Here is a 16,683-nt window from a genome sequence, read left to right as displayed (position 1 = left end):
AGAATGCTCTTTTATCAAGTTACTTCACTTAAGGACATATTTAATCAGATTACGCCTGAAAAGGTTTTGGATTTTTTTTTTTTTACATTATGTTCATTAATTTAAAAATATATTGTATAATATGACTTGCTGTTTATATTTGTTTTTATTGTATTTATATGATATTTGTGTTTCTGTAATTGAATTTTTGCCATCAAAATAGCTTTGATTGCTGACATGGCATTAAATAAAATAACCTGATTCTGAATCTAAAGCAGAAGGACATATTCGGTCTTTGTGATCACATTGTTGAGACTCAAGATGGCATAGACAACCATCACTTTAGCTTAATTTCACTGGTTGTCGGTACCTTTCAAAAGTTGACACAACACCATGTCGCAAAGGTTCATACTCTGCAACTGCAGAGCAAAATTGTCAGGAAGAAACTGTGTAAGGTCATGTTGTTGCAGGGATACTAAATAAACCAATACTAATAAACCACTACAATTGAAATGTTTAAATGAACATGTATAGTCACACCATTGTAGCAGTGTTGCATGCAGTAGGCTATAAGGTAAGTAGTGATTGTTCATTTGAAGTTTACTCAAGTGGAAGAATGTATTATATTTTGAAAAAGTAGATTGTCTTAATGTCAAAACCTTAATTTTTTCCTGGACTCAATGATAAATACAGAAAAAAAACCTAGAAAATTGAATTTATGACGAGTTATGGTGATTTTATTTCTTTGACTGCATTGACGCTGATGCATCAAAGAGGAGGCGGTCCCCTGTACCAAGATGGCGGCTCTATTGACGCATTCTTCCCGATGTACTGCCGTAGTCAAGGCGACATGGATTTGGACTAGCTTGTTTGTGCTCCTCGCCACAAGATGGCGGTAAACTGGTTCCGTCAACAAGCGACCTTTCTCTGAAAACATCCTGTTCCTCAGCAGCAAAATATAATGAACCTGTCCTTACTGTGAGCTTACGTTTGATCAGCTGTAAAGAAAATTAGTGATTCTTATCAAAGCTGGAGTTTAATAAACCACTGGTTTTTTGGTTAGCTGTTTGGTGAGTACAACGTTTTATTGACATCTTTAGCGCTGGATGAAATAGATAGTTGTGCTAATAGGAGCTAAATGAATGCTAATCAAGCCATTAGCAAACAGGAATATGGGTCGCTTTCTACCGTCTTGCACGCTTTGCTTTTTTATCGCCAGGATATTTTTTATTTTAATACAGAAAAGAAACGTAAACATGGAATTTAACTCAGCTCCGTGGTGAATTGCGTTGTTTTATTCCTACCCGTTTCCCGAAGTCCCGCCTCCTTTACTATTATTGGCTAATAGCGTCACTCGCTGCTGTCTGTCAAAGACGCTGTAGGCGACTATTGGTCAAGTGAAATCGGAATGCGGGTGGGTAAAAAAATGATTTTGAACAAGATGCGTTTTGGGTATATTTTTGTATTTTTATATTTAAAATGAAAAACTTAATCACACAGTTACAGGTGGGGTTTTGGCAAAGATGTGATGGATGTAATCACAGCCGTCCATAATACCGTTCTACGAGATTTGGGATTGTAAAGATGGATGCGTTTGTTTCGGTTTGTCAAGGTTGCCAGGTCACGGCAAAAATCCCTCCGAAATGGAATTCGGAATCCGCCCAAAATTGAAAAAAAAAATTATTTCACTCATTTATATCATTCCTTCCACTGGGCTAACCAGGCCTTTAAACAGCGGGTTGGTCAATTAGGATGTTAATATTAATCCTTATTAATCCTCCAATATGTTTTGGACCCTAGTAAGATATTTTTTATTGCTCATAGAAGGCACAAAGGTACAAAGCAACATTATAGCATTATACATTGTAGCATGTAGCATTTGTTTGCTACAAGCTACAAAAAAAACAAAAAACGTTTAGCTAACACATTATATTTTATCTTAGGAAGGAGACAAACCTAGTGTAATTATACCAGGATGGTATAATTTAGCATCTCGAATTTGATTGGTCAGACGGTGCGCCATTTTATGACGTAATGATGCTGTAACATGAAATACATTATATATTATACAGTATATATTGTACTATATGTTTTATAGCTCTCACAGCTTTAATATACAGAAAACACACAGGTTACTAGATGTAGTGAAATGAATGAGAACAAAAAATATACAAATAATATAATGCTAGTAATAGAATTCACAGTACAAGTGTTTCCCAGGAAAGAAGAATCTCCCAAATAGAGGACTTTTTTTTACGCTCTTTGGTTTGAGGAACATTCAATCTTACCATAAATAATTAAAATGCATGACATGTCGATCATCAATAAATCACACGTCTTCATTGTAGACAAATTGCTCTGGTGTAAGCAAACTCTTTTAGACACACACACACACACACAAAAAGACCTTGTGCATCGTTTGGAGTTTCGTTAGCGGCGCTCCATCGCGTGTTGTGTTCTATCGCATCCCTCCTTCTGTATAACTAACTAATAAGGAACTGAAAAAAACAGTGCTGTGCCTTCAAATGTTTAATACAATGTAAAATAGTTTGACTAGAGTTTGTACTACGTTCAACACAGAGGACTAGATATAATATATAATGCACTGGGTCGGCAGTCGTCACGCACACCTTCACATCTAGGAGCAATTTAGCATAACGAATATACACAACCGGAGATGCCAGAGGGAACCGTGGGAACTCTGCTCAGACAGTAACCCGAGCTCATCCTTGTCACCGTGCTACCCTGATGACGAGGATGATGATGATGATGATGATATTCACATTACAGAAAAAGCACAAGTAAACATATCTTGCATATCAGATCTGTCCGTGTTTATAAGTGATTATATTTATTTATTAGAAAACAAGGTTGTGTTCTTCATATCCTAGCTTTGGATCTTTTCCTTTTCTCCCAGTCAACAAATCTTGACATGCTTTTTTTTTTAAAAATATAAGTAAAAGCAATGTTTTGCTTTTACCCCCCCCCCCCCCCCCAGATGTAAGTAGCAGCCATGAGCGACAGTCACCCACTGCGCACGCTGGGCTCGGCGGCCGAGGTCGACCACATGCACCTTCTCTCGGAGCAGCTTGCAGCGCTGGTTCCTGCTGAGGAATACAGTGACGTCACCTTTGTGGTGGAGGAGAAGCGGTTTCCTGCTCACAGGGTCATCCTGGCTGCTCGCTGTCAGTACTTCAGGTAACGTTTCACACATTTCTAGTGTTTGTTCTTATAATTAACGAAAGTGATGCAATTTTAAGATGTTTGTAAACACAACCTGGTCTGGTTACGTTCATCAGAGCCCTTTTGTACGGCGGGATGAGGGAGTCTCAGCCTCAAGCCGAGGTCCGTCTGGAGGACACTCGTGCGGAGGCGTTCTCCATGCTCCTGCGGTATCTGTACACAGGCAGAGCCAACCTGAGCGAAGCCAAAGAGGAAACGCTGCTGGACTTCCTGGGCTTGGCGCACCGCTATGGTCTCCAGCCACTAGAGGCTTCCACCTGTGACTACCTGCGCACGCTGCTCAACGCACAGAACGTAAGTCTGATCTTCGACGTGGCCAGTCTGTACCACCTGAGCAGCCTGGCAGAGGCCTGCTGTTCCTTCATGGACCGGCACGCTGTGGAGGTGCTCAAGTCCGACGGCTTTCTCGCACTCTCCAAGGTGAGCGAGGAGGAAACACGCTGTACACTGCATGCAGACCCTATTACTTAATATTAATAATTATCATAAAAACAACAGAGATCGATGTTTTGCTGTTCATCTAAGGAGATTGATGATTTATTAAATATACATTTTTATTTTATTATTATTTTGATTTTTTTTATTCATTTTATTATTCATTAGGCATAACTTTGTTTTTCTTCAGAATTTATAAATGATTTTTTTATCCATTTATTTTAGCACGCTATACAAATAGGTGAAAGTGAAATTTATTTAAATATCAATATAAATATTCTGATGTTCTATTATAAAAATACTATATTATAAAAAATGATTAAAAAACAGGTTCCCATTACCATTAGTAATTACCGTTAGTCGACGATAATTGGGAAAAATAGGACTAAAAAAAATTAAGTACTTTTATAATAGATGATCAATAGATGACTTTAAGAACAGTTATTAAAAAAACTCGTTTTCTTTTATTTAATGATTTAGAGAAATTTTGTTCATGTGTGGTTTTAATTTCTTTTCTCATTTCCAGTCTCCCCCCCCCTCCCTCCACTCCCCCCAGCTTGGCACTATGGTTTTCTGTGGTTATAGGATGTGCTTCCATATCAGAGTGAAAAATCAGAACAGTTTTCAGATTTTTGAAACCCCATATTTACACACACATGTATGAAATCTGGGGATTAGTAGATAGTAAGAACTGGACTCAGGTTTTGTCTCATTTTGCGTCTCTCGTTCTGTTTCAGTCGGCCCTGCTGACCGTGGTGCAGAGAGACTCGTTTGCGGCGAGCGAGAGAGAGATCTTCCAGGCGCTGTGTCGCTGGTGCAAACAGAACAACGAGGACCCCGACGCGCGCGAGGTGATGTCTGCTGTGCGGCTGCCTCTGATGAGCCTGTCCGAGATGCTGAACGTTGTCCGACCTTCCGGCCTCCTGAGCGCAGACGAGCTGCTCGACGCCATCCAGACGCGCTCAGAGAGGAGAGACATGGAGCTCAACTACCGCGGCATGCTCGGTGCGTCTTTATTTACTCTATACTCCGTTCAAAACCTTTCTCTTTGGTCGTGGAGCTCACACACAATAGCTCTGAAATAGCTCACCATTTGTAAAGGCATCCAAGGAAGAGCCAGAAGTGAGGAAAAAGATGAACAATAATCTGACTCGCAATAATCTGACAGTTCTGTATTTTTTGTGTTCCCCCGTGTCCCTAATTTTGCTGTCTTCTATCATCCGTCACTTTCCACACGGAGAGGATGAGGATGAGGGGGCGGGGCTTCTTTGTGATCTAGACCACAGACACTGTACTACGTTTAACAATGATTAAAAACAGGCATGTGCAACCTAGCTAGCAGGTGAAGAACTCAAACAACAAAACCACCAGCTAACTTACTTTAAATTAGCAAGAACAATAGACTAATATAATAACAGGCTTAAATAAACCCAAAACATAAGTCCACTTACAGTTCTTACAGACACGCGTTTTATCAACTGGCTAGTTATCATCCAGACAGTGACGGACCACGTCTTTCTCTCGTTCCGGCCGTGTGGCGCGCGTCCCCGCGCGTGCCCGTTTGCGGTGTGAAGCGCGTCCGCGCTATTCTCCATGCACTTGACAGCCTTTTGTGCAGCGAGTTTTTAATTTTTTTTGGACGACCTAGTTAAGGCGGTAGGGTTTCCCAGCTTAGGCGGGCCGCCCGAACTGCAAAGTGCTGCGGGAATCCCTGGATGTCCTGCCTACACTTGTCGCATTACGTCCTGATCACAGACATTGTTGCGAGCTTTATGTTTTACTACCATTAAAAAGCGTATTAACATCAGAAAGCAAGCAGTTAAGATAAAACCTCCTTATTTATTTGCTACGTTATTCAGTTTTACCCCCCGGGGCAGACTGGTGTAGGAGGCGTGGCTCAAAAACAAAATGTGGAACCGTTTACTGGAAACAGTTGGGTTGATGATTCCAGTTGAACGAAGCCTTTCCTTTCCAAACGATTACTGACTGTTCGCACCGTCGGAACAATCCAGGAATCACCATGAGCCACTTTGCTCAAACATGGACGCACACTTTGTCTCCTAGCATGCCTTAATCTAATCTAGTGTCTAAAGCAGCGTGTATTTTGTTATTTAAATTTCCTGTTTGCTTGTCAGGAAAGTTTGTTATATGAACTTTTGGAGGGTCGAAAGATCGAGTAAGTATCTCGTCTTTGCCCCGTGTCTCAAAGTATAGTTATAAAAAAAGTCACCTCTTTACTCTTGTCTTTCAAAAGCCCACTTTAATAAGACGTTTTCTGAAGCACAAATAAACGGTTCATCTCTACACTTCTAGACGTTTGTTTGCTTTTTTTTTATACGGTTGTTAAATTTAATAAGTCGTGTGTTCCCGGTGTTGTTTCTAGGCAAGCAGTCGGTATTGTTGACGCCGTTTAATCAGATAATGGAGACTTTCCAGGCAGGTTTTCGGTCACGAGTGTTTGACTTTGAAACTATAATGTGTATTTTACAAACTGTGGACGCTGTATCAGAGATCCTATCTTCTCCACACTGGATGCTTTATTAGTGTTACTGCTGTGTGTGTTTGTAGTCCCAGAAGAGAACATAGCCACGATGAAGCACGGAGCCGTGGTAGTGAAAGGAGAACTAAAGTCGGCTCTGCTGGACGGAGACACTCAGAACTACGACCTGGACCACGGCTTCACCAGACACCCGATAGAGGAGGACGGACGAAGCGCAGGGATCCAGATCCGTCTGGGCCAGCCGTCCATCATCAACCACATCCGTCTGCTGCTTTGGGATAAAGACAGCAGGTACGATCATCAGTCTGTCGCCGTATTTGTTCCTTATCGTCGCTGAAATTAAATCGACATAGAGATCGAATTCGATTATCTTCTTCTCAGATCCTACTCTTACTACATCGAGGTGTCTATGGACGAGCTGGACTGGGTGCGAGTGGTGGATCACTCCAAGTTCCTGTGTCGCTCCTGGCAGAACCTGTATTTCCAAGCGCGGGTGTGCAGGTTAGTGTTGCTTCACACCGCCACCTTGTGGGCTAGCGGTGAAATAATAATACAGCATTCCACTTTTCATATCATTAGTCCACTTGGTAAGACTTCAAGTGTGGTCTTGTGTCTTATTCGGGATCTGTACAGGTTTATCCGTGTTGTCGGGACACACAACACTGTCAACAAGGTCTTCCATTTGGTGGCTCTGGAATGTATGTTCACACAGCGTCCCTTCATCCTGGAGAACGGCCTCCTGGGTAATTTTTTAAAAAAAAGAGAGAGAAAGAGAGAGAAATACATCGTTTGCTTCATTGTGAATCAACTCGTATGTACACGGATTAATTAATAATCACGACTTTTGTGGTTACTACGAATGATTTTGAATATCTTTCTAGTCCCAAGTGAGAACGTAGCGACTGTGAAGGCGTGTGCGAGCGTGGTGGAAGGCGTGAGCCGCTGTAGAAACGCCCTGTTAAACGGAGACACGAGCCACTACGACTGGGACTCGGGGTACACCTGCCATCAGCTGGGCTCCGGAGCCATTGTCATCCAGCTCGCCCAGCCTTACCTGCTCAGCTCCATGAGGTACGATCACACCTTAATGTCCATTCCATTAAGAGACTTATATTAGGAATTAAGCTGGGTATGATACAGGTAGTCAGAATAGACTTTCACATATTAGGATGATCAATTTCATGTAGTTTTAAGTCTTCGAGGTTGATGGGTTGCGTATGAGATCCTACGAATTCAAATAAAAGCAAGGAATAGAAAATACCGACTGGTGAATTTCTGTTTATGGAAGATAGTAGAAAAATGCAAGGTCACATGATTAAAATAAACCATTCTAGAATTTAGTGAATAGATTAATGTCTGAGATATGCATTGTGTGTGTGTGTGTGTGTGTAGGTTGTTGTTATGGGACTGTGATGAGCGAAGCTACAGTTACTATGTGGAGGTCTCCACTAATCAGCAGCACTGGGTCAGGGTGGTGGATCGGACTCGAGTGGCATGCAGGTGGGTTTTACACTTTACTTCTCATTTCTCCTCACTTGTGTTTCGGTTTATTTTTCTTGGCTTGTCTTAGCCGTCACTCGGGTCAGAGTGTAGTTTGGCCATCGGGGTGCCAAAATTTACAGTTTAGCAATATCGAGGACAACTGAATAAGGTTTTTTTTTTTCCTGCTTTCTATGCTAAGCCTTCAAACCAAACCAAACCACATTTCAGTGTTGAAGAATGTCACCCCCCCCCCCCTTCCCAATCTGCGTAGGTCTTGGCAGACTCTGCGTATCGAGAGACAGCAAGCTTCGTTCATTCGCATTGTGGGGACGCACAACACTGCTAATGAGGTGAGAATGAGGTCACTGGTTCTTTTCATTTCTTTAGTCAGTTTCTCAGGAATAAGACAAACTGAATTTTTGTCGTCTTAACATTACCAGAGAGAAAAATCGAGCCGGTGAAGGAACGACTTTATATAAATATATATTAATTGTGGTTTGTTTAAGGGTCGTAATTTTTATTTATTTAATTTTTTTTTTATTAAAGAATGTTGAATCCTTTTTTCTCTTTTAAAATGACTGACTTCAAACCATGTGAATCATTCTCAAGAACTGATTCAAATGATTCGATTCTTTTGAACATAACGTAGTACTTTATTACTTATTTGTGAAAATGTCTGAAGGCCGCACAAAATAAAGATTACTTGTATTTTTATTCGTATTTGTATTTTAATGAGTTTAATTGTAGGTTTGTATTTTTTTTAATACATATTTCAAGTTTTAAATCCATATTACAGATTTTAAGTATATGATCATGATGGATGCTCTTACTCTATAATGATTATTTCTTTCTTTTTCAATTCTCTTCTCTACAGGTGTTTCATTGTGTGCACTTCGAATGCCCGGCTCAGCTAGACAACGAGGTGAAAGAGGGCACACCGGGCTTGGATCACCCAAACCAAGATCACAGCACCCAGCATGATCAGCAATCCCAGCCCCAAGGCTTCTCCTCCCAGAGATCCAGCACTTCATCTTTGCACACAGGAATGTGAATCTTGCCGTGTACTCAAACATATGCGTACGACAAAAAACGCATCAGGCACTTACGTCATAGATTTTGTGTTCCAGCATCACGTGCTGCTAATAGTAAATAAAATATATTTATAATAAAATTCCTTAGTTCTAGTAATGGAGATGTTATTTATGAAGGCATTGCTGTATATAAGCAATCAGTTTATTCTGTTCCATCTACCACACAAGCTTTGAAGTCTTTTTATTGTGAATACCTTCCTGGATTGTTTCATGTTTTTTAACAAGTGTTGTTTCTTTCCTTGATGAATGCATGATGTTTGACGTGAAAATATAAGAAAAAAAATTATTAGGATTTATTTCTCGTTTTTCTTTAATTATTATTATTATTATTATTATTATTATTATTATTATTATTATTATTATACGTAAATGACCCAATGAGACATATCAGTCAAGAAACCGAGGCATTTTGTAGATACTTTCAATGTCATAGCTCCTATTATATATTGCATTATAGAAATTATAGCCTATGTAAATTCTATTATTAAACATTTAATAATAGAATTTATATATTTCATAGTTATTTAACATTTATTTAATTTGACTTTACAGTGTCTGGACTTTTCACATTTACAGTGGTACAAGGAGTAAACAACACAATTTTTTTTATAGCTGCTGTAACATAAAGAAGAGACGTGTCTCATTTTGGGAAGTGGTGTGATAGGAAAAAGTCCTGCTTAATTCATTTTTATTCGAGGAATCGATTCACCTGCTGAATCCTGAAGCAGTCTGTTACGTATACAAATAATTACGAAGTGACTCGTTTAGGTACAAGACGATTCAGATGAAGTGAATCGTTCCAGTGAATTGAATCGTTGACGAAACAGAAATTGTTCCACTGCAAAAAAAAAAAAAAAGACTTAAAGCTTACGTATTTTCCAAAAAAACAAACAAAACAATATACTTAAACAAACAGAACATTATCAGTGTTTGTTTTATACTTGTACATTGTTGCATGGCAGACTGTATCCTGTAGGTTTCCGTAGTGTAGTGGTTATCACGTTCGCCTAACACGCGAAAGGTCCCCGGTTCGAAACCGGGCGGAAACAAACTTTTTCTTTCTTTCCTTCTTAAATACATATGATATATTTTTTTAGACGTGATTTAAAAATATCGTAGTAGATGTACAAATCTAATCACCGTTCGGTATTTAGGAATCTTGTATTTAAAATAAGGTTATTTTACCAGGTTTGGTTTAAACATCATATGAAGTGTTCATTATTTTCTACTTCCAAACATTACAAAAAAAATGAAAAAGAAAAAGATCCCAGACGAACAGATTATCTATCTGTCTGCTGAACGATATAGAACAAGGACAAGAACGTTTCAGACTGTAACCCAGTTCTGGTAAAATCCACTAGATGGCGCACAAATCTGCAGCTGGGACTTTTATGTACGTTCCAATGTCAGATTTCAGAGGCTTATAAGTTTGAGCAAACATGAACAAACTATCCTGGATCTTTTATTATTATTATTATTATTATTATTATTATTATTATTATTATTATTATTATTATACCACCGCTGAATTTTTCCATGGTTCATTCGGCTGTCATTTAAATCTCGGGTCTGTATAAATCCGCCTGTTATAATGGTTTATGGTTTCTATAGCAACGGTTAATGTACGTATTGTGTACATACCCTGATAATAATAACAACAATAATAAAAAGATTTTTTAAAACGTCTTATTTTTTTACAGTCTAGTCAGTAAGTCTCAGGATAGTTTTCTGTCTTTATTCATTTCAAGAATGAGGAAGAAAAAGCGAGACTGAGACGGCTCTAAGTGGAACTAATTTCTCTTGCGGATGTTTACATGACATGTAGCATGTCATGCTATTTCTATATGCTAAACTTTTCACTGTTTTTTTACATATATCGCTTTAGATCAGTCGACAAACAGAAATATTTTTTTAAATAAATCTTTCTTACGTATATAACTTTAATCTTTTTACCTGTGAATACAGTCTAAACTCTTTCTTATCGACAGTAACGTATCTCTTAGCATTTGTGCTAATTGTTGTGGCTGCTAACATTGTGCTAGCTCTTTTTTTGTTTGTTTGTTTTTTTTTAGATTGACCTTAGGGGTAAAAAATGGTATAAGAAGGTGTTTGTTTATTAGAGCATTCAAAATTTTTAAAGCACAATACACTATGGTGTTAATCTCTCACATGATCGCATGCATTTGTTATGTAAAGTTGAGGTGTTGAATGAATACATTTTGCTGAGGTGTGTTTGTTTATGCAGGAAGCTCACAAAAAGAAGAAGAAGCTTTTATTGTCATTTCAACCATATACAATTGATGCAGTACACGGTGAAATGAGACAACGTTTCTCCAGGACCAGGGTGCTACATAAAACAAAGACAGAGCTATGGACTTAGTAAGTTAGTCCTAGACTAGCGGTGTCCAATCTTATCCGGAAAGGGCCAGTATGGTGCAGATTTTCATTCCAACCAAGCAGAAGCCACACTAGAGTCTACTAAAAGCCAAGAACAACTGATTAAACAGGTGGAATCAGGTGTGGCTTCTGCTTGGTTGGAATGAAAATCTGCACCAACATCGGACCTTTGTGGATAAGATTGGACACTGCTGTCCTAGATACATAAAGTGCATCTGTGCAACCTGGTGCAAACAGTGCAGGACAAGACAGACAATACAGTGCGGGACAAAAGACAGTGCAGACAAAAAATTACAAGACAATACGCAAAAGACAATACACAGAAGACAATAAAAAGAAACAGCACTGACCAGTGTAAATACTGTATGTTCAGACAATATTATGTGTGCAGAAATACTGGAATGAACACAGTGTTATAGTAGCAGTTACCTTAGATATTGTACAGGATTGTGTGCAAAACAGCAATCATTCATTCATTCATTTTCTACCGCTTATCCGAACTTCTCGGGTCACGGGGAGCCTGTGCCTATCTCAGGCATTATCGGCCATCAAGGCAGGATACACTCTGGACGGAGTGCCAACCCATCGCAGGGCACACACACACTCATACTACGGACAATTTTCCAGAGATGCCAATTAACCTACCATGCATGTCTTTGGACCGGGGGAGGAAACCGGAGTACACGGAGGAAACCCCCGAGGCATGGGGAGAACATGCAAACTCCACACACACAAGGCGGAGGTGGGAATCGAACCCCCAACCCTGGAGGTGTGAGGTAAACGTGCTAACCACTAAGCCACCGTGCCCCCGAACAGCAATCAATCAACTGAAATGTCAGACAGAATGTGCAAATAGCAAAAAGTATGCGAAAAAACAGCATGTAAACCGATTGATGGATATATATTGGAAATGTGTGTATTTAGTGTAAGTCTGTGCAGTCCATACAGTTGATGTGAGTGTGTGTTGTGCTCAGTACAGTTCAGTTATTAAGGAGTCTGATGGCTTGTGAAAAGAAACTTTTACACAGTCTGGTCGTGAGGCCTTAATGCTTTCGTCTTTTTCCAGAAAGCAGTAGGGTGAAGAGTGTGTGTGTGTGAGGGGTTTGTGGGGTCATCCACAATGCTGTTGGCTTTGCGGATGCAGCGCGTGGTGTAAATGTCCGTGATAGAGGAAAGAGAGACTCCGATGATCTTCTCAGCTGTCACTAGTTTACAAAGCCGAGAACTTTGACTTTTTTTTGGGTTTGTTTCATGATTTTAAATAATGAGAATAAATTGTTCAGAATGCTCATTTGCTTGCTATTTATTGTCAGCAGAAACTTTAATGATAAAGCTAGCTCATTGCTAGTTAGGCTAATCTTGTCATGTAGCTTGTAGTTAGCTTCATTTCTGCGGTAGCTCACAAGTAACTGAGCTTTAACTTTATTATACGTATCTTTCTACTCAGCTAACTGCAGTTTTAAAGTTTTTTTACTGACCTAAATTCACAACGAGAGATGTGACAGCTAGCTATTAGCATTCATGTGGAATGTTGTTACTGGAAATAAACCTGAGGTAAGTTAGCATTAGCTAAATTTATTTGATGACTCAGTTCTTAAATATTTTTAATATTTCTTTTACTTTTACTTCCACTTTCATACTTCAAGTCAGTTGAAATGTTGGGCATTCAGCTTTTAACTTTGTATTTATTTAAAGGAGTAATTGCACTTTAGGCTGAGTTGAAATTATATCATCTAGTGCATTTCTAAATTTTAATTTTCCTTCAGATTCTGGATGTGTTTTATTATTTTACTTGCTAAAATGATTTGATCTTCAGTACAGAATGCTTGCACCTTTTATTAAGAAAAACTGAAAAATACTTCACAATCCATCATGATTATCAAGCAAGTCACTGAACCTAAACTATCCCTTAATCCTTTTGTAGCTTCTGAGATCCACCCAGCTCTGTAGTTTCACAGTTTCTCAGCTCTATATGCCTTCGTCTTCTCTTTCTTAGCATTCACAAGGATAGGAATTCCCTTCTGGGTCACAGTTAGTGGCTTGAATTTCACTTGCAGTCAAATTCAGGTCCATGGGACAACAAAGATGAGTGCCAATTCCGTGTCTCACTCCTTCACATGGGCTTAATTTTATCCTCGGTGGAATTTTGTGACGTAAAACTGAAAAAAGACGCTCGGCTCAAAACGAGCCGAGTGCGGTGGCTTTTTGTAGTTTGTGGTACTTTAGGGACGCTTTGATCATTGGATTGAGGGATCAGAAGCTCACAAGGCACACGGGTTTCAGTCGGGTCGAAACCACTTGTGTTTAACGTGAGGAGAAAAATCAACATTTATGCCATTTTTCTGGTTAAAGAAATGCAGTTATAAATTAAAAGAGAAGATTGAACATTCTTTTTTTTTTCTTCTGAACGTTCATTTCTTTTTTTTTTTTTCTACCCTCCGTCATGTAACAGCCGTAAGTAATGCAAACACCCTCAGTGGAATTAGGATTACTGTAAACAAACAAATAAATAAATAAAACTTCTAATTATTTTCCCATGTGATTTGTTAATGTTAGAATGTAGACTTGTTCCAAAGAAGCTTCTATGGAAATACAGAAAAAATGCAAGGATAAACTCAAAAAAGAGTTAAAAAAAAGAGAAATATGAGATTCTAATTCATTTTTAGAATTTTTGTTGGTTTAGCCAACAAAAATAGTTGGTTTGTTGGTTTAATTTTTTTTAATATCATAAGGGTGATTGTGGTGGTTGGGGGTTGAGGTGTTGGGGAAGGTGTTGGTGGTTAACACCCTTGCGTCACTTCAAAAGGTTTGGTGTTTCAGTTTGCGCCTCCACTTTGTGTGCTTCCTCAGAGTGGTCTGGTTTCCTTCCTCAGTGCAAAGACGTGTCATAGGCTAATGATAATCTGTGATGATCTGCCACCCAGTCCAAGTTGTCCCCCATCTTGGTGTGGGATAAGCTCCAAGTTCAGCACAGAAAGTAAGTAGATGGTATTTTACGTAGTAATTTGCTTGCAGAATTGGCGATCGTATCTAACATGCAGAAAATTACCTCCATATGGATGACTTTTAGTGCAAAACAAGCAGCTTGTGAGGGCCAGTACATTGGCCTGCTTTTTTATGAAGCGTGTCCTGATTTTTATCATTCAGCTGTAGTCTGTTGTATTTCAGACTGGAACATACACTATTCAGTATTATTTTCCATAACATCTAGCGTAGATCTAAATTCACTTCATTCATTCATTCATTTTCTACCGCTTATCCGAACTTCTCGGGTCACGGGGAGCCTGTGCCTATCTCAGGCGTCATCGGGCATCGAGGCAGGATACACCCTGGACGGAGTGCCAACCCATCACAGAGCACACACACACTCATTCACTCACACACTCACACACTACGGACAATTTTCCAGAGATACCAATCAACCTACCATGCATGTCTTTGGACCGGGGGAGGAAACCGGAGTACCCGGAGGAAACCCCCGAGGCACGGGGAGAACATGAAAACGTCACACATACAAGGCGGAGGCGGAAATCAAACCCCGACCCTGGAGGTGTGAGGCGAACGTGCTACCCACTAAGCCACCGTGCCCCCCACACTGAGCATCTCAATAATAATAATAATAATAATAATAATAATAATAATAATAACTTCCACTGACCCCCCAACCACTTAATACAGATTTATATTCTGAAAATAATCCATCAATCTTATGATTGTTTAAATCTAAGAAAGTCATGAAGCTTTTTATTCCTCGACGTTCCACTGACAGTGAAAACTTTATTTAAGACTTTAATTCTGCAAGTGTTATTATTCACTTTGAAAATAAAGACTTTATGGTTTTCATATGTAGAATTTCATTTTCTCAATGCAGCAAACGCTTCAATCTGTTTTTTATTAAACACCGTGTGCAAGACATTTATTTTCTACCTCCATATGTGTTTTTTTATTGCACTGCTTCTGAGAGGCCTTTACACTCAATTGCCTGACATCTTCCCTTTAAATGAATCAAATCTTTCTTTGTGCTTCTATTTCTTTCTTATTTCTATACAATTGTCTTGTAGGCAAGAGGAAACCTATGTCAACAATCTGGGATGTCCTTACAGTATGTTTGGAGATATATCACTGAACCTGCTTGGTGTAATCTCAAGACGCTTCCAGGTATGAGCCTGGTCTAGGCAACCAGTACAAAGAAAAGCTTTGTATGAAAACCAGTCGCTCTATTTGTATGCGCATAGTCAGTGGTCACTTTATCAGGTACATCCAACTTGACTGTTGACGGCTGACCACTAGCCCATCTGTTGCTATGCACAATATGCAAAACCTCATATACAAATGGATTCCTTCTGACCAGATGTTATTGGAAGAACGAATCATTCTCTGCACATTTAGGCGTTTGTTAAGAAAGGAATAAAACACTCAAGAATCCATCATGATAGGAAATTAATTAATAACGGGGTAGTATGATTTAGTATAACACAACACATCATTTTATTCCTCTTATACCACATAGAATTTTTATCCATCTATATTTACATTTAATGTTTGAAATCAGTTTGTTCGTTCTTGTGATAACTTACATATAGCTGTTTTAAACATATTCATCACTTTTGATATGTCTCTCGAAGTGAATACTGGGGAAATTCGACAAACAGCTGCTCCACTAACAAAGGCGTCCCTCAAGGTTGTGTTGTCTCCCCACTGCTTTTGTCCCTCTAACAACTACAACTCTAATGACCCCACTGTCCTTAGCTCTGTCTTTGTTTTATGTAGCACCATGGTCCTAGAGAAACATTGTCTCATTTCACTGTGTACTGCAACAGCTATGTATGGTTGAAATGACAATAAAAGCTTCTTGACTTGACTTGTCAAGCTCCTAAAGTTTGAGGACAACACTACAGTCATTGGCAGTCAAGGACGGCGACGAGTCAGCCTACTTAACCTCCTGTCTGTGGGCTTGGAGCTTGGAACTTGGAGCGCAATACGCTCAAAAGAGTGGAGATGATTGTGGACTTCAGCAGAGACCCCCCTGCACTCCCCCCACTCACCATTATGGACAGCACTGTGGCTGCATTGAAGGCATTCAATTTTCTGGGCTCCACCATCTCCATCTAAAGTGGGACACTCACATTAACCACTGTTAAAAAGGTCCAAGAAAGGATGTACTTCCTTAGCCAGTTGAGGAGGTTTAACCAACCACAGGAGCTGCTGAAACAGTTCTACTCAGCCGTCATCGAGTCTGTTCTGTGCCCTTCAGTAACTGTCTGGTTTGGCTCAGGGACAAAATAAGACATCATAAGACTACAGAGGACGGTTCGGGCTGCCGAAAGGATCATCGGCGTTCCCTTACTTGCCGTTCAAGAACTGTATATATCCAGAGTGAGGAAAAGAGCTCAGAAAATCACTCTGGATCCCTCACATCCAAGACATCCACTTTTTGAACGTTTACCATCTGGCCGGCGCTAAAGAGCTCCGAATACCAGCACAACCAGCCATAAGAACAGTTTCTTTCCCCAGGCAATAGACCTCATGAACAGTTAAAGGTTCCCACCATTACGC

General features: G+C 39.5%; 1 protein-coding gene, 1 long non-coding RNA gene and 1 other non-coding gene across 5 annotated transcripts; 2 read left to right on the top strand and 1 right to left on the bottom strand.

Annotated features, from left to right (window-relative positions):
* The first annotated feature begins 848 nt into the window (after window positions 1-848).
* Window positions 849-9,022, top strand: btbd9 (BTB (POZ) domain containing 9). Of its 2 annotated transcripts, none has more exons than XM_027165893.2 (11): window positions 849-1,049; window positions 2,978-3,177; window positions 3,279-3,516; window positions 4,395-4,662; window positions 6,226-6,448; window positions 6,539-6,658; window positions 6,791-6,900; window positions 7,039-7,228; window positions 7,550-7,657; window positions 7,911-7,989; window positions 8,514-9,022. In XM_027165893.2, exons 2-11 carry the CDS (start codon window positions 2,993-2,995, stop codon window positions 8,688-8,690), a joined length of 1,698 nt encoding a protein of 565 aa, XP_027021694.1. In that variant the 5' UTR covers window positions 849-1,049; window positions 2,978-2,992; the 3' UTR covers window positions 8,691-9,022. The 2 variants fall into 2 exon arrangements, with proteins under 2 accessions (XP_027021694.1, XP_027021693.1); XM_027165892.2 differs by having other exon boundaries at window positions 850-1,049; window positions 3,279-3,642.
* A 21-nt stretch (window positions 9,023-9,043) lies between these two features.
* Window positions 9,044-10,072, bottom strand: LOC125141094. Of its 2 annotated transcripts, none has more exons than XR_007140456.1 (2): window positions 9,672-10,072; window positions 9,044-9,568 (listed from the first exon to the last, which is right to left on the bottom strand). It is a non-coding gene; the product is annotated as an uncharacterized LOC125141094 (long non-coding RNA). The 2 variants fall into 2 exon arrangements; XR_007140455.1 differs by having other exon boundaries at window positions 9,678-10,072.
* Window positions 9,707-9,779, top strand: trnav-aac. The gene has a single exon. It is a non-coding gene; the product is annotated as a tRNA-Val (tRNA).
* Window positions 10,073-16,683: the final 6,611 nt, after the last annotated feature.

The sequence above is a fragment of the Tachysurus fulvidraco genome, chromosome 4, assembly GCF_022655615.1.
Source record: "Tachysurus fulvidraco isolate hzauxx_2018 chromosome 4, HZAU_PFXX_2.0, whole genome shotgun sequence".
Classification (NCBI taxonomy): Eukaryota; Metazoa; Chordata; class Actinopteri; order Siluriformes; family Bagridae; genus Tachysurus; species Tachysurus fulvidraco.
The sequence above is the reverse complement of the archived record's forward strand: the minus strand, read 5'-3'. Positions and strand labels throughout refer to the sequence as shown.